At 46.6% G+C, this 26,428-nt stretch overlaps 1 protein-coding gene across 1 annotated transcript; it reads left to right on the forward strand.

The window, feature by feature from the left end:
* Positions 1-241: 241 nt before the first annotated feature.
* znf800b (zinc finger protein 800b) lies at positions 242-26,428 on the forward strand (the record flags this gene model as incomplete). Its single annotated transcript, XM_080022607.1, is given in 12 exon segments — positions 242-267; positions 269-343; positions 13,342-13,447; positions 13,598-13,865; positions 16,605-16,700; positions 17,533-17,676; positions 20,912-21,068; positions 22,699-22,903; positions 23,638-23,815; positions 24,177-24,559; positions 24,669-25,835; positions 26,298-26,428. Coding segments are annotated over 12 exon segments (2,919 nt in total). The 3' UTR covers positions 26,412-26,428.

Genomic DNA, 26,428 nt, shown 5'->3' on the forward strand with positions numbered 1-26,428 from the left:
GTACGAGCTCGTATTGTCCGTTCACATTTTTTAATTAAGTTTCCGGGCGACTTATGCAACCCGTAGCCCGGGGGATCGGGCGGCTCATCCGCCTCGGTTGGAGGTAAACATCCACCCGACCGGACCGGTCCGATCCCGGTCCCGTGGAGCAGGGAAACAGCAATTTCGACGGACACGGCATCCGCAAATCTCCAGCACCGTTTGCGTCACTGCCCGCGGCCTCGCACGCCCATGGGGGGCGATGGAGTTGCAAATGGAGACTGTGTGTGTGTGTGTGTGCTAACGCCATCCCGCTGGAGAGGGAACCGATGCACATGCACCCAGTCGGGCTGCAGCCATGCCGGTGCGCACCCTCTCCAAACCACCCCGGCCCCACCTCCCCGATGCACTCCTCTCGGTGGATGTGACGATTCATCTCGCCGTGCGAGCGGATGCGTAAGGGGGGGGAGCGTGGACGGCTGCTTCCTCCACGGCGCTCCGTGCATGTGGCCGCCGCGGACTCGCTTGTGTCAATATCTCGCGGAAAGATGGATGTCTCTCGGCTGTGTGCGACGGAGAGGTACCGGGTCGCGGTGGCGGGACCGTAAAACTTTGATTCACAGCGCAAGAAATGAGCGCCGAACAGTACGATGACTTTACACGGGCGTGTTTTATCATCCACTCTGCGCCTCGGGTCTGGAGCGGCTCTGGGTGTGTTTTGTTGCTGCTGCGCGTCTGGGCACTGCGCATGGCTGTTCTGGCGTTCACGGTCAGAAGTTGTTTGCAAAATAGTCGAAGAACAAAAAAAAAACGCGATTTTTGATACTTCTTTGGCTGCTATGTTGTTGTTGTTTTTTTTTTTTTTCCAATTTTTTAATTTTTTTTATTATTATTATTATTTTTATTTTTTAAAGAAACAACTATTTCATGTGTTTACAGTATGCATGTGCTCCTCCACATGCTGTTTGGTTAGAAACCTTGCCTGCATGTGCGAGAAGTGACGGGTAGCCACTGTGAATTGGTGAATTTTATAAAGCAGCGTAGCTCGTGGTGGTCAGTAAACTATCTCTACGGATGAATATTCCCAAAATAGGAACAAAAAATACCCGACGCCCCTTCAATTAAAAAAAAAATCTATCAATCAGTAGAAGGCGCACTTTACATTTTTAAAGTCCTAGAGCGAAGGTGAGGTCAAACCTGGGTGTGGGGTGGAAAAGACTGTTGCCGGTTCAAATAGGATTCTGGGGCTTGTAGTGTAATTCACACAACTCAGACAATCTGATGGATTTTCCACTTCAACATGTTGTATTTACATTTACATTTCGTCATTTAGCAGACGCTTTTATCCAAAGCGACTTACAATTATTCAAACACCGACGGACGCAGCCATCAGGAGCAATGAGGGGTTAAGTGTCTTGCTCAAGGACACTACAGCATGCTAGCAGGAGGAGCCTGGGATTGAACCAGCAACCTTTAGATTACTAGACTACCAGCTCTACCTCCTGAGCTACCGTCCCCAGCTTGTATATTCATTTGGTGTCAATTTGCTGGTGAGTCATGTTTTTGAGAGAACACACGTTTACTTGTCAGTATTTTCTTGACTAGATCTTCCGAAACGCCCCCCCCGAGCACGTTGAGTGTTGCGTCCGCTATCCCATTAGAATGCCTGTATTGTATGATATTACATACGGTATATTCAGGTATCTTAACCGGACGCAGCAGGCCAAGGCGACGCAAGGAGAAAGCAGGAGAGTTCCCGTATCCAAAAACAGGTTCCACAGATGCAGAGGTTCATCCTGCAAGACCTGCGTCAGGCGGTGTAGCAGATTGAGACTATTTTTATCTTTGCCAAAACGATCGCACAGCTTGATGCAATATTGAACTTGTATTTGCTCCCTTTATCAGTGCGCATTAAAACCTTTCATTAAAAAAAAAAAAAGAAAAAATAGACCAGCAGTTAAAAAACAAACGGATTGTTTGAATCCGAATTTCTCAACGCGGGGTCCGGGTACCTCCCAGGGGTCCTCCAATAAGTTCCGGGGGGGTCCCCTGCAAGATGATTAAAAGTTAATCTTCATCATTTAATTTACAAGACGTTAGCACCATTAGAGAATGTACAACAATGACATGTTTTGATCCTGGTTTCACTGTCATCTCCCTAACTATAGCACAGACAAGGGTGGAAGTTTGGACCCAGTCGAATCTAACAACGAGAACATTCGCGGACTGGGGACAAAATGTCATCAGAGGTGAAATCGAGGGGTCTTTTGATACAGAGGGAAGGTTGAGAATCACCGGCTTGAATGTGTGACGAAGTATGAACCAGGCTCTGCCCTCGACGCGGTGTGCCTAATCGGAATCCAAGTTAATTAACCTAATGTGCGTAAGCTACCTGTGAAAGATGCGATGCACAAACGGCTGATGTGCCGCAGGCGTGCAAACGTCCAACGCAAACCTTCATCGGCGATATGATGTGGGCGCTGCAAAATACATCAGCGGGGATAACAAAGCGGCTTTTAAAGAACAAAGATGTTGTCCAACGTGCCCAACGAGATGTTGTCAGAGGATATATAGCCCGTGGGTATTCTAATGTATGGCCTCAAAGTGCAACGCGTTTGCCGCGTTTGTTCCATTTAAAAGTTGTTTGTTGGGATCGTCGGGCCTTGGAATGCTGAGATACGCCGCTCCTGTCGAGCGGGGAGCAGCGGCGGTGACCTCCATTCACTGAATATTATCTTCCACCTCTCATTCTCTTCAAGACGAGACGAGTCGAGGCGTTGACCAAAGCGGTCTAATAATGTCGGCGCACGATTTCAGACGCTTCGGTGACGTGTCGGTGTGCACTCGGCCACTTTGGCCTGTTCCCCAGGCCACGGAGCGGGTGGACTCGGTCCTCAAACTGGCGAAACCAGGCCGTCTCCCGGGAAAAACGGCCGCTCGGTAGTCGCTCGTGGAGGTCTCGAGGAGGTAGGAAGGCACGTTCGATTTCCCCGACAGCGGGGTGTACGTCCTGCAAATCATCCAACCGGTGATCTCGCCACGCCTACAGTCATTCTCCGTGTTGCATGTCCGGTGCGGTGTCTAGTCAGTCAACAGCCAGCCGGTCAACCCTGCCGGTGAGAAATGCATGTCCCCCGGGTCTGTCCACGGCGAAGGCGAACGTGTCGAAGTGTTTTGGCCCAGCTCTCGTTTTGCGGAGGCCTGCTTCATTTTTCCCCCTCGGTGGGGGAGGAAGGGGGTTACGACCACTTAGGATGCGGTCCAGTGTCATTCATCGCTTAGTTTCTCTCTCACGCCGCGTGGTGGCGGCCTGTCTGTCATATAGTTCTAGCGGGAGTTTTCAGGTATTTGTATTTATTTATTTTTTTTCTGCGGCCTTTCATTTAACCGTTTGTCATTGGGAATTTAGCTTTCCCGCTTTGCCCCCTCCCCGCACCCTTCTCTATTTTGTGGTGTCTTTCCTGATTTATCATGGCTGTAATTACGATAGTTACTGGTCTGTCTCTGGGAGGCTGAGATTGCTTTGCTTAACACTTGGCTTAGAAATACCTGAAGTGCCGCCCGTGGAAGTAATTATTTTAGTCTGTCTACCTCTTTGCGTTGGTGATTTCTGGAGATTATACCTCTTATACACTGTACACAAATGGTTTATGGGAGGCTCTAGAATACAATGTGAGGTGTTTATTGATGTGTCCAAGCTTTATCACATTGCAAGTGACAATGGGAAATTTAGTGCATCGCCGGTGTGGAAGTTTCTCCACACACATTAGGGCCACAGGCCCTCGATTTGATGAAATGTCGTCTCTTGGACCCTCGATCTGAGAAGACGTTTATTGTTAGATATGATTTTAATCCGAACCTCCACACCCGTCTATACTATATTTAGGGGGACACCAGTGAATCTATGATCCAAACCGTCATTACTGTGCATTCTCTAACGGTGGTATGTCTAAGTTTAATTATTAAATCATTTTGTCGGAGACCCCCCCCGGACCACACGTCGAGGACCGCTGTGGATACTCGACCATTAAACCATATTTTGGTGTAAATAAAAGCCAATTGTAAAAGTGAAGTTGATATACTGTAGGAATACGTCTTTTTCTCCAGTTGACTGAAATGCCTAAAAAGACATTTAGGAGGATACCTCCCCACCCTTACTGTATGTTTTCCTGTTATCTCGGTATCGTTCATTTACTTTATCATGAACTCCGGGAGTTTGGGAACAAAGGCGACCTCCCTCAGAAAGTGTCTTGGAATAGCTGAAGATGCACCTCCTGACTTTTATTTTTATTTTTTATTTTTATTTTTTTCTTCCCCAAACAAAATACGAACTCGCAAAGCCCTAGTTAAATAAATCACACAACATGAGACTGCGAAGCCCCTTTGAAATGCAGGCTCTGATTGGCGGTGTTACGGGCGATAACTCGGTGGCAAATTGTTTAGCTCCGGCCAAGCCACGCGGTTTCCAAACGTCCCAGCGTGCGTTCCACGTATTGGGACGACTCTAACAGCTGCAGACGCTGCAAGTTGTTCCGCGGCAGCTACTTCAAAAAAAAGTGTTTGCCGAAGCTCAAAGGGGAGCATAACAAGCATTTGGCCGATGAAAGGAGTTGAAAGACCATTCACAGACACCCCAAAAAAAAAAAAAAAAAAAAAAAATGCAAATCGTCGAGGTGGTTTGAATTGCGGTCCGACAGAGAGTAGATGAATCTTGTTTCAATGCGACGAGTCAAACTGTTCCACACCGGCTTGCTCAGAACCGTGTGGGGGTTCGTGAGCAGAGTGTGCTGGCAGTAATCTGTCACCCTTGGTTGCATCACATTGGGGAGATAAACACGCAGAGTTTTGTTCCGCGGTTTATTGTGGATCTTGGATGGCCAAGACCCCGACGGCGGCAGAGGAGCATAGCGTCTCCAACCGTCTGCCCCCCCCCCCCCCACGGTGTTTTTTTCGGCAGGTGTAGCGGGGTGTTTGCCAGAAGCCTGCGTCCTGTGAGGAAACATGGAAGTTCTGTGGTGAGAGGAAGCACGGTTAGGAAATGACGCCCCCAAAACCCCGACTTCGGGGCTGCCTGACCACGGAGAGGCCGTTGGCGAGGGAGGAGACTCGGCGGAATGTCTTGCCAGAGTGGGCCCTGTCCGTGTAGAACCTGAGGGCTTTTAAGACAGGGGGAATTTTATTCTTTTTCTGGTTGAAATGCCGAGGTTGTATTACATGCATTTTGGGCAACTGGGACGTTTACATCTGTCAAGCGATGGCTCTGTGTTGTCGCTCGCAGCAAACCCCTCCTGTTTAAACCCGGCGTTAAGAACTGGTTTCAAGGCTTCACAACTCTACGTACTTTCTCCCCCTATATCAGTTATATATCGGGGAGGCTCTACCCCAATACAACTCCTAAAGCGTAACCGTTTTAATCCCACCGCGTGCATTCAGAGTGGGCTCGGTAGCCACAAGGCCTCACCGGCTCCCGCGGGATCGTGGGAATCGATTGCACTCGCGGCGGTGATGCACGGCCTCCGTGGCTCCAGCCATGCAAGCATCGACTGGGCGGGCCGAGGCTCTGCCGTGTAGCCGCATCGCCTCAACTCGCTGGAAAAAAATTAATTGACGAGACGCCGATGTCCGCTTTTTTTTTCCATTTTTTTTTTTTTCATTATTTATTGGGGGGGTAATTTCAAATAGTTTCCCGTCCGTTGAGGCGTTGCGCTCAGGGCGTGTGTCGTTAAACATGGGAGAGCTGCTGCATCGGAGTTTGGAGCAACTCCTTCTCATTACCTGGACGAGACGGAAAATCTCCACTTTACAACCGCCTTTGCCTTATTGCCATGGAAACACGTCTGCCACCCCCAACCTCATGGGTGTATGCGTGGTGTATTTTGCTGTGAGTGAGTGTCTGTGTATCGGGTTATCCGCAGGTCCTTAAAAAGTCCTCAAATGCTTGTACTTTCCCGTCTCAAGTTGTGTGTGAAAATCAATGAATCATGTATTTCATAACCCTCCTATTTCTACCTAATGCCCCTGCTCTGTACAAAAATATATCGTACTCACCTGCACCTTATTGAATAAGAGAGATGACCCACCCCACCCGAATAAAAAGTCTTCGTCAAAATATGTCTTAAAAATGTCCCTAAAAAGTAATCAATGTAATACTGGTATGTGGTACAGTATACAGTATGTACCTGCAGGGCTTCTTCTGTTGAAACAGGGCTCAGCTCAGTCCCCCTCCAGCCTGATAGGTGCGAAAAATTGACATTGTCCCCAAAATGTGAAGCCCGTATGAGGGATACAACCCTCGTCTCTCAATATATTGGTTGCTTTTTTTTTTATTGTTTTTGTTTAATTGTTTAACAGGGTGAAGAATGTTAAAAAGTGTTAAATTATAATGTTAAAAGGTCATTAAGACATAAAACTCTTGACGCCGTTCCTATTTCCTCCTCCGTTCAGGTCACTTTTCCCAGTAGCATAAAGGAATTAGTCCAAACACATGCTCTACGCTGGCACAAAACATCTTTTATATCGAAATCGCTTATTTTCACACTACATTGTGACGGCCGCCGTGAGTTTTGCCTTATGTTTCAAAAAGTTTTTGTTTTTTTTGTTTTTTTTCCTCTCTCCCCCGGCCTCCCTAAACTTTAAAAACCCGTGCCTCTGTCTCCCTCTGCCGGCCGAACACCCGCAATGCAAATCCACTTTGAGTGATGGATGATGTGAAGGCTCTGGGCCTCTGTGGAAATTTCATTATGCCAGAGAAGGGTGAACACAGCGCTGGCAGCATCCGTCTGTGGCATCTGCAGTCGGAGACACACTTAACAACTCGCTTGAAGTATCACGTTCTACGCTCGTTCTGAATCCTCTATTGTACCATATTCTGTCGCTCACGGTCACTTACTCGGACGTTTCCATGAATCAGAATTGTAGGCGCATTTATAGATTGTGTAACATATGGAAGGGGGGGGTGCCCTGGTACCTTTTTATTTTTTTCCCGACAGTGACCACTGAGTCTTTTCTGATAGTCAATACCGATACAAATACCGAAACATTGAAGAATAGTGGGATCTCTGATTGATTTTTTTTTGTTATTGTCAGTAATTCATTTTATTCACCGCTTTCTTGGTTTAACGATCATTTATTTTACATTAAGCGTGTAGAGATACTAAGTGTACCAAGTTTATTGCAGCGGTTTTGGGGTGAAATCACAGGTTAACAACCTAACATTCTAGATTTGTTGTATTTTCTGGAGGCTCTGTTTGTTGAGGGGCCTTTGAGGCGATGTAAGGTGTTTTTGGGGTTTTTTTTTTTTTTGTGATGCGTTTTACAGTTTGGGAACAGTGGTGCTTGGTTGGAGCACCGCTAGAGGGCAGCACTAACATTGTTTTCCCACCTATTTGTTTGTCTCTCCAACAGAACATGTGGTTCTAACTAGTAAATGTTAAGTTGTGCTCTTTTAGTTACTGGACATTCTTCTTAATAGCTCATGTGCCCCACACCTGTAAAATCTTAATTAAAAAAAAGTTAAATAATTTTATTTTAAATTTTCAACATTTGCACCATTCGATAGTGAATCTACACATTAGAATAAAATAAAAGTTCTCATATAATATTTTATATTCTAAAAACATTCAGTACATTTTAATGTATTCATTCAGCGTTTTGATTGTAACGTTCTTTCGGGAGCCACATTCAACGATATATGATGAACGCGTGTCGGGGCCATGCTAAATTATCTCACGGGCCAGATGCGGCCCTCGTGCCTGTGCTTTGAGTCCGCTGACCCGCACCTTTTTGTAAAAGAAGAAGCACTAACAGTGGTGTGACAGATTATTTGCTGTAACCCTCATTTCATGACCACGGAGAAAAAAAAGTTAGACTGGAGCCAAAACCGTGTACTTAATTCCATACCCTTCCCTCCTCCGTCCATTCTGATAAGAGCACAACAGTAAAAATCGATATTTATTGATATAGATGTGTAGATTTACACTTTCAGAAGTTTTCTCTGCACATCGGGCTTTTTTCTTTCTTCTGGCTTATATTTCCAGGTTAAATGTGCAGTATGGGTTTCTGCCGAGTTTCTACGTCAACAGAAAGGATGGCCTTTATAAATGAAGGCCCCTGTGACCAAAGAATAAGCAGCCTAGAAATCACACCTTTTCGCTGAAAGGAGACTTGTGTTTCCTTTTCTTGTTATTTGTAGTTTTCCATAAATTGAAGTGTTTTTGAGCGTTTTTTACGGTTGCATTAAATACATAGCCTAACTGGAAGGAGAACTTGTAGACTGGCTACGAGAAAAGAAACCACTAGAATTCTGTACCTTTAAATTTGTACCTCTCGAGACATCTTTGTACCTCACTTGGACAAAAATGATACACGTTTGGTGCAAACTTTATGAATGCGTACTGTCGGCGTGAGGGAAATAATTCATTCTCCAAGAGTAAGCTGCACTTCCAGTTAGGGCTGGGCGATTTTTATAGCGCATGTCCAGTGACCCCGAGTTTGAGACCCCTGTCCTAGCGCGTATCTTCTCGGCGGCCACAATACAGATGATGCAGTTCTCACGGCATGGCGATATCTTATGTTTCACGTAAATTGTATACCACTGAAAGATTATTATATCGATTATTACACGACTCTGGAAAACTAAATTCTGATGGAGTTGGGGTTTATTGTGCGAGAATGGCCGGCGGGCTGCACGTTATCCCTTACCTTTGCCGAACCTCGTAGCCCCACTCGGCCCCTACTCAGCTCGTGGTTTACCAGAGTGTATTTGCAAGTTGCAGGTTGGAGCTGCTGGCTGCGACCCGTCAGGATGGTGAAGGCCCAGCAGTCCGGCAGGAGAAGCGCTCTGCGCAGGCAGGTACTGGAAGCCTGGATGTCCCCCTGCTACCATGTGTTGTATCCCGCACGTTATGGACTGTTTAGGCACCCATCATACGTTTTATTGATTTTTTTTAACCAGCTCTGTGTTGGTTAAAAGAAACAAAAATACCAATGTGGCATAGAGCTGGTAAAACAATAATTAATATAAAGGGCTAATCTGTCTTTTTCTTTTTGTTCATTTGATTGTTCTATGGAATTCAATAAGACCAATTAAATTCAATCAAGTAAAGTATGGTAACAAGGCACTTATTGATGGTGAATATGCATCATCATTATTCCAATTTGAAAATAAATTATAATAATAAATATATCTGAAGGCAGCAACACACAGGGTCTATTATCGACACCAATTACAAATTTTTGAGCTCCCATAGAACGTAGCATCAGTTTGTACTGTCGCTCGTCTTTATTTCAGCATTACGTCGAAATCAAGTTACAATTTTCCGAGTTTCCCTTGAACGCAGCAGACGTAATGAATTACTACCCACGCAGAATTGCTACTACAAGCTGATACACTTGCTGCGTGTTCTTACATTATTCTGAAAGCTAGAAGGTGGCTGTCTACTATATCGTAGTGCACAGAGTCCTGCCTCACGGCGTCTCTGAGGAAGGAAATGACTCCGTGTGGAAGTTCCCAACAACACGGTTCCATTCAAACGGACTGAACGCTGCATGTCCCTCAGAGGCATTTCATCAACTTTTCTTTAACTTTTGGGACTAAAATAAAACGGACACAATTTGGACCCGTTGCTCTGGGGCTGCAAGCGAACTGCTTGTGTGAGGACACAAACACTAGAATATATATATTTTTTGTCCGTTTTCGACTCCTACACTTTGTGTGTGAGGACCAGCTCGAATGGCACAAAACAAGGAGGGACACCGCTCCGGGAGATGCGAACAGAATGTGTTTATGTTTACAAAAAGGGCAGAAGGGATAAAATGTCAAGCAGGTAAGATGATACACACACACAGACGTACACACACATATACAGTATGCGCAGTTTGCAACCACTGCAGAGCGATGGAGTCTCCACTACACTACACTACACGGTGGGAATGGACGTTCACAGCCACAACTTTAACATATAGCAAATAGTATGATGTCACAAAGCGCCTCATTCCACAAACTCATCTCGCTTGACCACCCGACCAGAAGTTTTAGAACCTTGGCGTGTGGGCAATGCACCAACCTTCAGCGACTTCCGACTAATTGCCAAATATTTGACCGATCCCATACCTTTTCTCAAACTATGCTCATGCGTATCCCGTGGACCAGCCCCGCAAATTTAGCGTGATTTGTTCGGTTGTTGAGAAGATTTTTAAAGTTTAAAAGAAAAATCTAAATGACAGGGAAAAAATAGGCAGATACCCAATTTCCCAATTTCAAATTTTTTCCACTTGTATTTCACATGTATTTTACTTCTATAGGACAAAGATGCCGACAGCAATGAGCCTTTGACTCAGGATGCGTGTTATAGCGCCCCCCATGGTCCAATCAGTGCCATTGCTTGTGGCCAGGTTATGCTGAGACTGGACTGTGCGTGTGCCGAAATGGACAAAAAGTTACCAATGTCCGGATGAGTTATTGGACAAAAATGGGGAGAAAAATACAATTACAATAGGTTTCCCTGGAACCCTGATAATTAATTAAAAATATTCTGTAAAGCACTTTAGTCAAACCTTTTGAGCCCTTTTTAAGTGCTTTATAAATAGATTTGCATTTGAATTTGCTTAATGTATTTACAATTACAGTCTAAAAAAAATTTTCATTTATAATATTGAACACATGCAAAGAAAACACAATGCAAACAAACATAAGCCACGTCCTTTAATGTAGACTTATAATAACACAAAAGTGTGTGTGTGTGTGTGTGTGTGTGTGTGTGTGTGTGTGTGTGTGTGTGTGTGTGTGTGTGTGTGTGTGTGTGTGTGTGTGTGTGTGTGTGTGTGTAAAACTCATAAATGTATTTTTGAGTGATGCTTAGGTGATGTTGTGGAACCCGTTTAACCCCTTGTTGATCAAGTTTCCAATTTTAGTCCCTCATTTACATGTGTGTGCTGAGCCCCCTGCTCCCCCCCTGGTTCCAGCTTCTAACCGTGCCAGTTGTCAGCACTGTTATATTGGATCGAAACCCAAACTGCTACGAATGACCTGGTTTTGTATTGTCACATGCTTGTTACACATGTGCACGTGCAAACGCATGTGTGTATTTGTGTGACGTGTGTGTGTGTGTGCACGCGCATACGTACGTTTTGTGCTGTGGGGTAGGTGTGAGTTTGTTTCTGGCGACATTATCAGGTACATTAACATATACTAGGAATTTGTTTTGGTGTGTTTAGGTGCATTTCTCCACCGACAATTTGTGTTAAAAGCAGCTCAACAGTGTGAGGAATAAAATAAAAACAATACAATAAACAAGAATAAAAAGCGAAGTAAAATAAAAAATAAAAAAGTCAAATACATACAAATAGCCAGAAAAATATACAAAATGATAATGATGTTGAAATGGCCCTACTTGTGTCTCAGTCTTGCACTGTCAGGGATATTACGTTCATGCTATGACACAAAGAGCCTGTTATGATGTACTGTATTGTGCCCGGACACTGAAGGTGGATTCATTTACCCTTTAGTCAAGGGCAGCGGTGACACAGGGGGCGAGGGAAGACTGAGACAGAGGGGGAGAGATTGAGGATGGATTGGGAGGGAGGGAGGGAGGGAGGGGAGGATGGAGAGGAGGAAGGACTGGGGACGTAAAGTGGACAAGATGAGGTCTGGTCAAGAGTCATGTTCATAACGCGCGCATGCGCACACACACACGGGTACATGTGCACGCTCTGAAGGGTAAGTGCAGAGTCACTTATCTACTGGAGGAGTGTGTGTTTTCGTGTGTATGTGTGTGCGACAAGGTTAATGTCTCCCTGCCGGCTTTCTGGCCACTCGGGATACACGACAGCGCGCGCACACACACACACACAATCTGCTGTCATAACATCTACTTTCCACGGGACATGAAGGGGTTAATTGCTTTATTTCGAGCAGGGCTGTTTAACTGCATTCTGTCGGAAGGCAGGATTTCTATGGAAGGAGTTCTGTCACAATTCAACAAATGTAACGAAATCCACAACTCTGTATAAAGATTCGTGAACGCAAAAACACAAAACATATCTCCCCATCTGAAAATCAGTATTTAGATTTTTAAATGCAAATAAACACAAAAAGATACTGATCTCCCCACCCAAAAACCAATGGCGTCGCACTCGTGTAAAGCATTTTACGACTAAAGGTAGCGTCATATGTCTGGGATTAAATACAATTTTAATTTGCTTTTATGGCAACTTGATCTACAACTTCCAAACGCTCACACGCGCTTACGACCGGCTCGTTACGCCCGTGGATCGCGTTGCTTTTTTCTTCTATTTGTGACACGGTTCTTCCGGCGGGAGATCGGTGTCACAATTAAGGGCGGAAGCGGTGGGCGGGTGGAGGGGGTGGAGTGGAAGTACAGACTGGATGCTGGAGTGGAGCGGAACCCCACGGTGCCAGAGGATCCTGGGATGTACACACAGATGTAAAGGGTTAAAAAATATATATATATATATATATATATGGGACAGCACTTTTAACAAACCCCGGAGGAAATTCAGGACAGGAGGTAACATTATCCCCCTTATTATACGGATACTAATTAAATAAAAGGATATATTGAGACGGAATATTGATTTGAATATTGATTGATTTTATAACCAGCAGGTCTGGAAGGTCTTATCTTATGTAATTTTTAACCCTTTAAATGTAAGCGTCACTCCGGGATCCTCTGTTCCGCGGTAAGAGTCCACTCCACTCCGGAAACCACTCCACATTTTATTGTGTTTATTTGTGAATTGTGACGCAGAATTCTTTCCACAGGGGTTCATGGGCCTGACGAATTCCAACGAAAGAGGTTTCCCTTGTCGGGAATACGACGACGTGTGTTCAACAAAGAAAAACGGAAATCGCAAAACCGCCATCATATTCTTTTTGATATATTCTACTTTCACCGGTTCACAAAAACAAAGCCCTAAAATGAACGAAATATTCTCTCCGCTTTCATGTGAACACGCACACTGATGCAGCATAGTCATGTGGTTTTCAGTTGTTTGTTCTCAAGGCCTTGCCTGGTTCCACCCCCTGAATCACCAGCCCTGCCCACTTTAGGACAATTACCAGGCTACTTGAAGCCTCACAGGTATTTCCAGAAGGAATGTCACTGCAGTTCATTGCTAATCTTAAAATGTATTGAAAGGGCCGGTCTGAATTAAGGTGTGTGGCCCGTGGGCCGGCAGTTGAGTAGGCCCACCATCGAACATTGATCTTCAGTCTGTGCTTAGTTCCACTCCGACCCAACTACTATTGTAGTTTTTCTACTCATCCTTTGAACCCGTTAGTATTTTTTTTTAAACCTGTCCTCTTTAATTTAGCTTTTATTGTTGTGTCTGGTTGTGGTCCAGCAGAGCGCCGGTAGGATGGAGGTGGAGATGGAGGACGCGCAGCGCCGGTAGGATGGAGGTGGAGATGGAGGACGCGCAGCAGTCTCCGCTGCGGCCTCAGCCCAAAGTAGCGGCTCCGACCCAGGACGGAGCCCAACCCGAGGCCCTGGCTCCGTCCGGGGCCTCGCCCGAGCCCCAGCCCCAGCCCCAGCCCCAGCCCCAGCCCCAGCCCCAGCCCCAGGCCCAGGCCCAGCCCCAGCCCCAGCCCCAGCCCCAGGCCCAGCCCCAGCCCCAGGCCCAGCCCCCGCCCCAGGGCCAGCCCCCGCCCCAGCCCCAGGCCCAGAGTCAGGAAGAAAGTCCCTCGGAGAGCCAGAACCCCCAGGAGGATTCGTCCGGCCAGCCGCTGGCCAAGGCTCTCTGGAAGCCCATCCCCCCGCTGCAGCCCCAGAACGGCCCTGACGGAGACGCAGCCACCAGAGAACAGAGCTGCCAGACGGAGGAGCCCAACGCGCACGGCGGCCATGACGGCTGCGGTCACGAGCCAGGTACGCCACCTTCCTGACTTCTCGGCCTCTTCAGCTTCCTTGGTGGTTTTTGTCCCCCCCCCACGCTCGGCTCAGAAGCACCTCATCCTACGAGGGGAGTTAAAGGGTCCTGGTCCCTAAACCTTTAAACCCCTGGCATCAACGCTGCCAAGGTGGCGAGTTGAATTCCTTGTGTCGCTCAGTGGTTTTAACACTGTCAACAAGGAGAACAGTTTTATTCCCCGTATAGCTCTCAATGTAGGGCTGTGCCGTGACGTCATCATCTCATCATCTCACCCGTCTTTTGAGATTCGAAATATGAGGTGTGTCATATTTAATGGAGGATTAAAAAAAAAATTCTAAAATGTTTTATAGGACTATACCAATGTGATGAACCTGGGTTATTTAGTGGGATTTTGCTTTGTTTTGGCAGATAAAGCTGATGATCAATATTGATATTGTGAAATTCCCCGTGATGGTAGTGATAATCAATTGTTTGACACGATCACAATATTTCCAACAAAGATTGAATGGAAGCAAATTGCGACCGTAGAAGACTCCTGCTTTACGCCCTTAGCATTAAATGTACAAAGACAGTTCATTCAAGTACAATTTTATCATTTGAAGTTGGACTACTATAGTTTCTAATATTACTTTTTATTTCTTATATAGTTTTCAGTGAATATAACACAACATATTTTATGAAACAAACCACCTTTTGAAAGCAAATCTAAAAATCTAAACGATTTAAATTAATAAATACTTTTTTATGTCAACATCACAACGAATGAAGCGATGATTCTGCCATCTGGTGTTCAGAGTGTGTACGTGAAAGATGCGTGGAAAAGCAAATGCATTTCAGAGCTGAAATTGAAATAATCAACAATCGCATAACTTTCAAACAAAGTATTGATCTTACAGTTTTCCAAATTGGTTCAGAAATTGAAACGATAGAATTAAATTGGGTCGAAGTAATGATTATTTTTTTTACATGTGTTATAAATCCAGCACTTTTAATCAGTGATCTCCCGGTGATGACGCCCTCTCAGTGGAGCAATCTCCTCTGTATTTATCCATGGTACACACAGCCGGAAACCTTTTCACAGAGTCCACCGTGATGCAAGGACCCCGATCTGATTGGCCGTGTTTTCGGGTAAAGGTCACGAGGGTCATTGACCCGTCCACGGGGATTAACCGGGAGGGGAGGGGCGGCGCCGGGAGAATAAAAGGCTCGCTCTCTCTCTCTCTCTCTCTCTCTCTCTCTCTCTCTCTCTCTCTCTCTCTCTCTCTCTCTCTCTCTCTCTCTCTCTCTCTCTCTCTCTCTCTCTCTCTCTCTCTCTCTCCCTCCCTCTCCCGTAATGCATGTCGATCGGGGTGTCTGAGTGTTTTGTGGGCGCCCGCCCGCTCGAGTGTGGTTTCAGGGTGTACGGGGGTTTTTTGCTCGCCGCCGCCCTCTCGTGAAGAGCGCTAGTGTCGAAAAAAATGGCAGAAGAGACGTTGAACAGGAGTGGAAAGTCCCTGGTTCAGAATGTAAAAGTCAAATACACGTGGTTGGCTCAATGTTCTGGAGCCAAGTTTTACCTTCTGAACCCCGGATTTTCCACCTCTACTTGTTAAATAATGTTTTTCGGTTTGGGTTGGAAATGTCGCCGTGTGTGTCCACCAAAGCCACCAAAGAAAATCCCCAAGCACTCGTACTGCCTTCACCATCCATTTTAAAGAAAAAGGGCGGATCCGCCCTGATTTTATCGGCCGTCTTGTCCCCGCCGCCGTATGCAGGTTTGGCTTGGACGCTCCAGAAGCAACGTCCTGCAACCCATTCTCCCCTGTTGTCATTGCTAGTGTGGATATAAAAAACATCTGTTTGCCTCAAATAACCACTTTGCCAACGCCGCTGTGTCTTTGTATTGTGGCTGTGAGCACGGATGAGCATCTTCTTATTCTTCGCTTCGTTTGTTCCACAAAAAGGATGAAAACATTACACTGTTGAATGCTTGAGTGAATATATGGAATAAGGATTTATTTAAAACTTTACCTCTGCAGGAAAAGACAGATGGCAGGCTTATTTGTCCTCCTGCCTGTGCGTGTGTGTGTGCCTGTGTGTGCGTGTGTGCGTGCCTGTGTGCGCCTGTGTGCGCGCGCGCGCCTGTCTGTGTGTGTGTGTGTGTGTGTGGTGTGTGTGTGTGTGTCTGCGCGCCTGTCTGTGTGTGTGTGTGTGTCTGTCTGTGATTCATTGTGCCTCTAGACATCACTTTCTGAATGAGCGCATGAACTCCGATGCGGTTAATGGAATAATTGATGAGTCGAATTATGTAAAATTAGTCGGATTCAGTTTTGGACATTTAATAATCTTTTCGGGTGTGAAAAAGAATCCGCTATTTTAAGCCTCACCAAAATGTATATACCGTGTGCTTTAATTCTAATTTAATTTTAAAATTTAGACTACGAGGTTAATACAGTTTATCGAGCAATTTTGGGATGTGTTGGAGTTGTGATTTCATCTAGTGATTTTTTTTCATGTTGTTTCACTTAAAATGTCTGAGCATTGGGAAAAGGGAATACAAATAGCATGTATTATTATTATTTTTGTTACTATAACACCATTTGTCATTTCATGGTCGAAATTAATCAGGAATCAGAGGAATCAATCAATGGAATAAAACCACAAAAAAAATGTATTTATATATACCTAAAATCATCAATTGAACCATCAGGTGCAAAGCTTTCCATTGTTCATTTTGTCTCCCTCCCTCCCCCCAGGTTACTGTTTGGAACCAGGGGATCCTCCTCTGCTCCAGCAGCCCCTGCAGACCTCAAAGTCGGGAATCCAGCAGATCATTGAGTGCTTTCGCTCAGGTGTGTGTGTGTGTGTGTCTGTGTGTCTGTGTGTGTGTGTGTGTGTGTGTGTGTGTCTGTGTGTCTCTGTGTGTGTATGTGTGTGTGTCTGTGTGTCTCTGTGTGTGTATGTGTGTGTATGTGTGTGTGTGTGTGTGTGGGCATTTGAGTGAGAATGCTGAGAGTGGAAATTGCGTCACTGCTAATTGGTGTGTTACTCAACTAGTGTCCTGCTGGTGTGTGTGAGTTATAGACTGCCATTCACACTGGGCCTTACCTTTACTATCAAAGTGTGTGTGTGTGTGTGTGTGTGTGTGTGTGTGTGTGTGTGCGCGCGCGATTGTGAATCAAATCTACAACAAAGCACTGAATGGCTGTTTTTAGATCAGCGTCATTATGTCTGACGTAAGCTGCAATATCGCTGATGAGGACGGTCTCACCTCATGAAATTAGAGCAACCCGACCAGTTTAAAACCACGTTTCTGAATCTCTGAAACCATTTAGCCACCCTCTTTGGCTGCACAAGCAAATCATTTATTTTAATATTCAGTACCTGGTGTATTATTAAAGTGTTATTCAGCATATAAGATAATACTATATTATCCACAGGGGGAGGGCGAGGTGATATCTCAAATGTAATAAAATAAAGTTGAAATTGCAATAAATAAATAATATATATGTATTTTTTTTTCCCACTCCGAGATTAAAAAATACAATTTTCACTTGAACTGTGTACGCATGTGGTTACAGCCCTAACGTGCATATCCTTCTCTCTCATGCTGGGAGGGGCGCGTGGCCTCCCCTGAAAACAAGGACCTCACACGACAGGACCTCATGCGTGTTGTGGTTGCAGGTACGAGCCAGCTGAAGCAGATGCTGCTGCGGGAGGTGGACACCATCTTCGAGTGCAAGATCTGCCGCAGTCTGTTCAGAGGGCTGCCCAACCTCATCACGCACAAGGAGTACTACTGCCTGCAGCGGCTCCACGAGCCCGACGGTGAGCGCCCCTGCCTCTCCCAGTGCTTCCCATCGATCACTTAGCTCTCCTCTGTACGTCCGTCAGGGTGCCGTGCACGGGGGTGCGTGCGCGCATGCCACACAGAATACGGAAACTTTGTCCCGCGTGACTTTTTTTTAAATTTTATTTTTTTAGATTAATTCAGTTGTCATTTTCATTTCAGTTTCAAGTTTTATTTGTCAAATGCGAAATTCTTGGTGACAATTGTTAAGCTCAAGGTAAATATTAACAACAAAACAAGTAAAGTGCTCAAGGCACTTGTGGGCACGTAAGCAGGGTTCACCAAACTGGGGATTCTCTGCCCCCTGGCGGTCTGTGGAGGAAATGGAAGGTTTCTGCAGCAATCTTAAAAGTATGTTATTTAGTTTACAAACAAATTGTATGAATTAAATGTCATTAAGTCCTGTAAAATCAGCATTTCTTTTTTTCAACATAAACATTTCGTCTGATTGTATTTAACTGACTTGCCTTTCCAAAGTTCTGCGGAAAAACCACTGGATTTATTGTCAAGTTTATTTATACAGAACTTAACCACAATACAGCCTCAAAGGGCTTCACAAATCCACAATTAACATAGACATCAACGACATTCCCTGGTCCAAACCCTCGTCGGGGCAAGGGAAAAACTCCCAGAAAACCCTTGGGGTAAAATAATAAAAAAAAAGGAAGAAACCTCGAGAAGGGGCCACAGAAGGAAGAATCCGCCTTCCTGGATGACCAAACTGGCGTGGATGCCGAGTGGGCGACAATGATAGTATGACATGACAAATCATTTATTCCGGTCTCATTAAGGTCTCTTAACGACAGAAATTCATAACCGACCATTTCTACCCAGTACTCACCTTTCCATTCCAAAAATATAGTACATACCTTTATCCTTGCCCACAACACTTTGCTGTAATACTTCATCGAATAAGGATGTACTGTATACGACATAGAATTGTGTTCAAATGTCTTTAAGAAGGTCTTAATATTGTTAAATTCAACTCTCGGTTACCTGTAGGTAGATATGTGCACATTTTCAACAGGCACCTGTGTGAGCACACACATACTGCGCGTGTTAGAGGATGGTGAAAGTGTGTAGTTTATACACACACACACACACACACACACACCGCTGATTACTCCCCAGGTTCCTCGGGGCGCCCTGCGTTTTACCGGGCAATCTGTCGCTCCCGACGACCTCGTATTCCTCTTCCCGCTCTCTCTCTTCCATCTGTCGCTCGCTCGTTATGTTCCCCCCTCCTCCTCTCGCGACACGCCCCGAACGCCCCACGCCTAATTTGTCTTTCCGTCCATCCATCCATCCTGGCATAACACTGTAGGTGCTGGAGTAACCTAGTTAGTTCATAGTACTAATTCATATTCATATTTTATACCCTATATACCCATAACATGAATTTATCCTGTGCATAGTATCACATTTCGTTTGTATTTTTTTGGCTATCGGTGTTTTTATTCAAAAATGTTTCTTTGTACACGGTGCGCCCCAGTTTTCTGTTTTATTTCCCTCCATTGGCTTGACATCACGTCCTCCTATTTGTCTCCTCACGTCCTCCTTTTCTTACCCTCTCCTCCTCCTCCGCCTCCCCCTCCTCTCTCCCCTCCATTCCTTTAATTTCCTCTCCTTTTCTTTTCCTCCCCCATTTTTCCGCCCCTCCCCTCCTCCCCTCCGCCTCCTGTCCTTTTCCGCGCCCCTCGTCTCCTTCCCGCTCCTTCCCTCTCCCCGCCACTCTTCCACGATCATGTCCTCCTTTCCTCCCTCCCTCCGTTCCTGTCCCCTTTTCTTTTCCTCTCCCCTTTTTCCTCTTCTCTCTTTTTGCCCCCCTCGTTTCCGCTTCTCCTCTCCTCCCCTCCTTTCCTTTTCACACCTCTCTTCTTCTGTCCTTTCCTCCACCCTCTTCTGCTCCTCCTCTCATCTAGAATTCTCTCCATTCTTCATTCATCTCTATGAGCACTTGTCTGCTTTGTTCTCTATATTCTCTCTATCTATTGGGAAATTATGGTTATGTTAACTGAACTTTGAACAGAGGTTAAATTATTTGGATGAATAGCCCCATTTGGATGTTTTTTTTTTCAGTATGAAGGATAATGATTGCAGTTTTGGATAAACAAGCTGCCTCGCTGCGCGACAGTTCCATTTATTCCCTCGCGAAACGTAAATATAGAGCTCTAACATGTTGACATTCTTTTCATTATTAATGTAAACCTTGCTCCCGATATTTTTCTAAACGTGATATTAGTATTTGCATATACTGTACAGTATGTTGAACAATACCATTCATTATATTTGTAAAATATTGCACAACATACCAGTAATTGCAGCTTTTCGTACAGTGTATTGCAAAATGTGTCACCAAAAAATATCGTTTAGTATTGAATTTAAAATATATCTGGATAATACACAGATGTGGTGTCCTTCCATGGAATCACATATATTTTTTGATACATCATCTTTTGCAATATATGTTACATCAACCTTTAGTGGATAACTGTGCCGCACACTAGTGTGGTGTGAGAGCTCGCCATTCCACACTTAAAATAACGGAAACCAGTTGCGCTGCAAGAGCAAAATTGCAAGGCTGTTGTCATTCACGGAATTTATCGGTTCCAGCAGAACAACAGCTCTGTGCTCATCAGAGCAAGCTCACGTTTTAACACAGAAAGTGACGACTATTGGTCGTAGTGAAAGGCTGGACTCTTTTTATATTTATATTTTTTTTATCTCTCTCTCTCTCTCTCTCTCTCTCTCTCTCTCTCTCTCTCTCTCTCTCTCTCTCTCTCTCTCTCTCTCTCTCTCTCTCTCTCTCTCTCTCTCTCTCTCTCTCTCTCTCTCTCTCTCTCTCTCTCTCTCTCTCTCTCTCTCTCTCTCCCTCATAGTGCGTCACACCGACTGAACCAAACAAACCGAGAGTCGGACAAACCCAACGACTCTTTTTACCCAGTGAATCGCCAAGAACCCAATTCCAGATCGATCCATCTGTCCATCTATATCTATCCATCTATCTATCTATGTATCTATCTATCGGGAACTGGGTTTGTTTGGTTCAGTCGGTGTGACGCACTATGAGCGAGGGAGGTGAGAGGGCTGGTGAATGGAATTTCTCACGAGAATCATTTAATAACGTCAAAACTTGATTTATTTTGCTCGAACGCAAAAAATGAGTCAGTCACATTTCAATACGAATTGTCGCCGTCGTCTTCCTCCCTCCAGGCCCGTCGGGCGACAGGGAGAGCGACGCCATCAAGGAGCTGCTCGAGGCCATCTATCCCAAAAAGGACCAGGCCGACTTTGTGGTCCGGCTGGAACCCATCCCCACCAGCAGCAAGGCCATGTTCCAGTACCTGACCACCGAGGAGGAGCTCTCCAGGTGCGACGACACTGCGGGGGGAAAAATGAATCGTGTACAAACCCTCAGTTGTGACCAAAGCATGTTTTTTTTGGGTAAAAGGCCTTCTTTAAGCAGTGTACTTGACTTGGGATCTGCTACTGCTTACTTACAGCAGCAGCCTTGAAAGACAATTTGGATAAACAGCAAAAAACAGTTTCCTTTTTTATCTCTTTCTTCACACGTTTTCACCGTGGCTCAGTCGTCCTCGCCTCAGGGCAAATTTAAAGGAGCGTTAGGAGTGTTTATTTCACTTGATTCCCTTTCATATTCATCGTGGGTCTTCAGCAAGCGTCAGCATCCAGTGACCTCACCCAATAATTGAGGGAAATTGTTATTCGATCCCATCGATCGATCGTTTGGGTCCTCGTTTGCATTCCTGCCAATCAAATCACAGCCATGTCAAAGCCCCGCCCACCCCACGAGCTGAGTTTTACGTGAGTCCTTTTCCGTTCTCACCCGGGGTCGGCGCTTGTGAGCAAGTTTGTGCCCGTCGCTCAAAGGTCAAAGGTCAGCTCGTGGAGATTTATGGTGGGCGAGTCCACTCCCTCTCGGATTCTGAGAAGCCGCTTCACACCAAAAACGTCTCCGCGTCCGGCAGTCAGATCCTCCACCCCGTCGCGTAGGTTTGGCACCACAAAATATGTCGTTTTTTCCAGTACAAGCGAGTACTTTGCTAGTACTTTGCTCGGCTGATTTACCATTTTCCATGAATGAGTTTAAAACTCCCATATAAAGTGTTTGCCTATTTTTTACTTTACTCCTCTAGGTTTTTAATATATTTCTTGTTTAAATTCTGCTTTTATTCGTTTTTTGTTTTTTTATAGTGATCAAGAACATAATAAAAATACATAATTCTGTCCATGGTGTCGCGTGCTTTTCGGTGTCACTCCTCGCGTGTGTTTTCGTGACAAAACGTGGTTCGGAGACGCGACGGACTCGTCGGGCATTCCTCCTCGTGAAAGAATGTTGTAACGTGTGACGACGCCCTGTCACCGATCAGTCACGTAGCGTGAAACCACAACACTGAAAGATTCCCGATCGCAAGACGGAACGTCGTGTCGTCGTGAACAGTGCAGCCATCAGACAACTTGGAAAGTCATCTCGTGTGCCCATGGCGTGACAGATCCAATGTGTGTACTCAGGAATGACAAGTGCAGTGACGCCGTAGCCATTATTATTCATTTCTTATTCATTTTATTATAAATAGTGTTCTCCTGTTTTTAAATGAACAGTTACAATCATGCAATTTGATTATCGCAACCCTCTCACAACAGTGATTCTCAACCTTTTTCACATCAAGGGCCCTCGATTTGATACCGCGACTTCAACATTTTTTTTTTAACAATTTTTATTATTCTTTCTATTGAAAAAGAAGTAGAATCTTCATTTGTTAGGTAGATTTGTTGATTTGGTCCAAATTTCCATAGCTGTGTGTGTGTGTGTGTGTGCGCGTGCATACAGCATATGGTACCGTGATATTTTCTCCATGATATTGTACTGATACTCTTGACTCCAATAATCCTTTTCTTTAAACTTCCCCGGGGGCCCCACGTTGAGAGCCACTTTCTTCAATTCGTCGTAATGTTGAAGCCACGTTGTGTCCCCTCAGCACCAGACAGAGCCCGGTGTCGTGGTCGGCAGAACTGCCGGATGAGGAGCAGCAGAGCGAGGCGGGGGAGGCGGAGAGCCACAGCGGCAGCAACCACCACCAGGGAGCGACGGGGGAAGAGGAGGAGGGCGAGAAGGAGGCGCAGGAGGAGTCCAAGGAGGAGGCTTCCCAGGCGGACGAAGAGGAGGAAGCCTCCAACAGCGGGGTCGGTGAAGGAGGGAGAGAGAGGGCAGATCTGGATGCAACGCCTCACTTTCAATTTCCACTCTCAGCGTGTACTGACATTTCTCACTCACTCAAAGGCGCGCGGACACAGGCACAAGCACGTACACACGTACACAGACACACACACACGAGGAGGCCCTCAAGTAGAACGAATTAGCAACCAACATTAACCAGAATTTTTCAAAAGCTATTAAAAAGTGTGTGTGTGTGTGTGTGTGTGTGTGTGTGTGTGTGTGTGTGTGTGTGTGTGTGTGTGTGTGTGTGTGTGTGTGTGTGTGTGTGTGTGTGTGTGTGTGTGTGTGTGTGTGTGTGTATGACACTACGCACACGTTCGACTGTGAAAATCTCATTTTGCTCACTGTCCCTTGTGTAAAAGATGACGATATGATAATAAGGACTCGCAAAGTCAGCGCCATAACTGTTTAGGTGCCGTGCTGTGTTGCCTGGCAACCTTTGCTTATTGAGCGTTCTTTCAAGAAGCACCGGGAGCTGTTGGGAATTTCGTTTTAATGTGGAAAAGATGCCTTCCTCTGATATGTATTTTTCTCCCATTCTCCACTTAGTGATGTTTTTATGTTGCAGTGCTGTTTATGCCTTTTCACAGTTCACCTACTTGTTCCGTTTCAAGGGTTTAAGCGGTTTTTACACCTTAGAGTCTCCCCTCCTCGCCGCTAAATGAAACTGGATCTAGCACCTCCTCGTGCCTCCTCTCAGGTGGACGACGTCACCATATCGTGCTGCCTGTGTGGGAAGGACTTCAACTCTCGCCGGAGCATCCGCCGTCACTGCCGCAAGATGCACCAGACCAAACTAGAGGAGCTCAGGAAGTACACGGAGACCCGCACGGTGCCGTCCAGCCTGCTCTCCGTGGTCAAAGGTCAGCCTGGCTTCAGTCTTTACTTTAAACCGGGCTTTTGCCAATATGTAGCTTGAATATTTTTTCCATATATATATATATATATATATATATATAAAAATTCATTTTGATTTGGATTGAATTTGCAATGGTGTCCCACCTAATAAGGGAACGATGGTGGGGGTCGAGTTTAAAGATAATTAAATAGTAACATGTTTTCCAAATGTAACATACAGTTGAGAAAAATTAAAACAGTAGATTTTACAAGTTGTGTTTTTTATTACCGATTATATCACAAGCTCTGCCACCATTTCCCCCCCCCCCCGAAGATCTGTATTTATTTATCTTTTCGATAAAACTGCTGTAAGTTGATTCCCACTCTCTCGTCGTCTTTAAGAACGACCGAAGAATCTCTCCTCGCCCACGGGGAAATCCTGCCCCGTGTGCCACAAGACGTTTGCCACCAAGGCCAACGTGCGCCGCCACTACGATGAGGTGCACCGTGGCCTGAAGCGGGACGCCATCACGCCGGAGATCGCCACGCGGCCGGGCCAGCCTCTCTTCCTGGATGCCACGCCCCCCAAGAAGCCACCGGCAACCAGCAACCCCGCTCCGACGCGGGGGCCCCAAACCTCCAAGAGCCCCAGCTTGTACGCCAAAACGGCCGCTCCCAATCAGAACCAGAACCAGGCCAAACCCGCGGGTACGACCTCCGCACCGCTGCAGTACAACTTGGCGTCCTGCCGCTGCCTGCTCTGCAAGAGGAACTACAGCTCTCAGGTCAGTTTGCCCAATTTTTCCGCGGTTTCCGCTGTTGGTTGGACCTCCAGGAGTCCGCGAAACCGGCGGAAACTTCTAACCTGAATTTCTGCCGTTTTTGCACTTTCAGTTGATGCTGAAGAGACACATGCACATCGTCCACAAGTTGTACAACCTCAAGCACGTCGGCAGTGCCGGCACCGGCGCTTCGGGGGCGCCTTCCAACAGCACCAGCAGTGCCGCCACCGGCAACAGCCTCCGGGTGAAGGAGGAGACAGTGGAGCATTTGGACGAGGACGACAAGAAGGACAAGAAGGACAAGAATGACAAGAAGGACAAGAACGACAAGAACGACAAGAACGACGAGGACCGCGACCGCAAAGCCGCCCCGACTCCTAGCAACGGCAGCGAGGCCGCAAAAGACCTATCCGCACCCAAAGAGGCGATGAAGGTCAAGGTGGAGGAGTGCCCGTCCAGCCCCAAATCCACCGCCTCGTCGGGGGCGGCGGCGGCGGCGGCGGCGACCCGTGGAGGTGCCTCTGGCGGGAAAGGCGGGGCCAAGATACCCAAGCTGTCTGTGGGCTTCGACTTCAAGCAGCTGTTCTGCAAACTGTGCAAACGGCAGTTCAGCTCGCGCCAGAACCTGACCAAGCACATCGAGCTGCACACGGACGGCAACGACATCTTCATCAAGTTCTACCGCTGCCCGCTGTGCCGCTACGAGTCGCGCCGCAAGCGCGACGTCCTGCGCCACATCACGGTGGTCCACAAGAAGAACTCCGTCTACCTGGCCAAGATCATGCCCAAGTTGGAGAGCCGGGCGGTGAAGCGGCCCGCCGAGACGGTGCTCAGCGAGCCCCCCGCCGCCAAGAAGGCCGCCGTCAGCGCCAGGACGGAGGTGAACGGGCGCAGCGCCTCCAGCCCCGTCACCCGGAAGCAGCTGGACTTCGCTTCCTCTTCGGCGCCCGCCGCGGTCGCTCCTTCGCCGCCCGTCACTCGGAAGCAGCTGGACCTTTCTTCTTCGTCGTCGGCGTCCACGTTCAGCCCCTCGGCGCCGGTCACCCGAAAGCAGGAGCGCCACCAGGAGCGCCACCAGGAGCGCCAACAGCAGCGCGCCAGCCCCCCGCTGACTCGACGCAGCGACAAGCACCACCCGGACCACGCCTCCTCCGTCTCCCAGCGGCACGACGGCCACTCGGAGAAGAACGCCACCGAGTCCAGCAGCACTGAGGTCAAGGTCACCAAGAACTTTTCCCTCCACGCCTGCGACCAGTGCGGACGGGCGTTCGCCAAGAAGGTAGTGCAGCTCTGAGCTCGTTTTATTCATTATTAACACCAATCTGAAAGGAGGCTTAACATTTTTCCCATTGGGCTGCGTTTTAGCGCAGTGAGAAGCTGCAGCAGAGTGGTGAGCGTGTCAGTTGTAAAGCGCTCAGCGAGGTGGTGTTATGAACCGGTGCTATGAGCCAACACTTTAACAAGGTGTGCGGCTAAAGAATAGCCAAAAAATAGCATCCTCCCTCTAGTTCCACAAAATCGCTTCTTCCAGTCAGATACACACATAAACAATACACATACTGTGTGTGTGTGTCTGTGTGTGTGTGTGTGTATCCACACACAGTATATACTGTATATATATTGAGAGAAAGAAGTTGAAACATAACTTCTTCCATATCCCACAATACAAATTGCTGTATGATATTGTCCGTCTGTTGCTTATTTAATTGACTCATTTTGAACCTTTCTCACTTTGATCAAGTTTTACCTGGAGTCGCACAAGCGGAGCCACCGCAACGCCGCGCCGTCGAGCCACAGCTCCGGGGAAAACCGGAGGAAAGGAGTCAGCACTCGCTCCAAATCCCTGCTCTGGTGAAACCGGGGCGGAAGCAG

This window comes from Zeus faber (assembly GCF_960531495.2).
Source record: "Zeus faber genome assembly, chromosome: 21".
Classification (NCBI taxonomy): domain Eukaryota; kingdom Metazoa; phylum Chordata; class Actinopteri; order Zeiformes; family Zeidae; genus Zeus; species Zeus faber.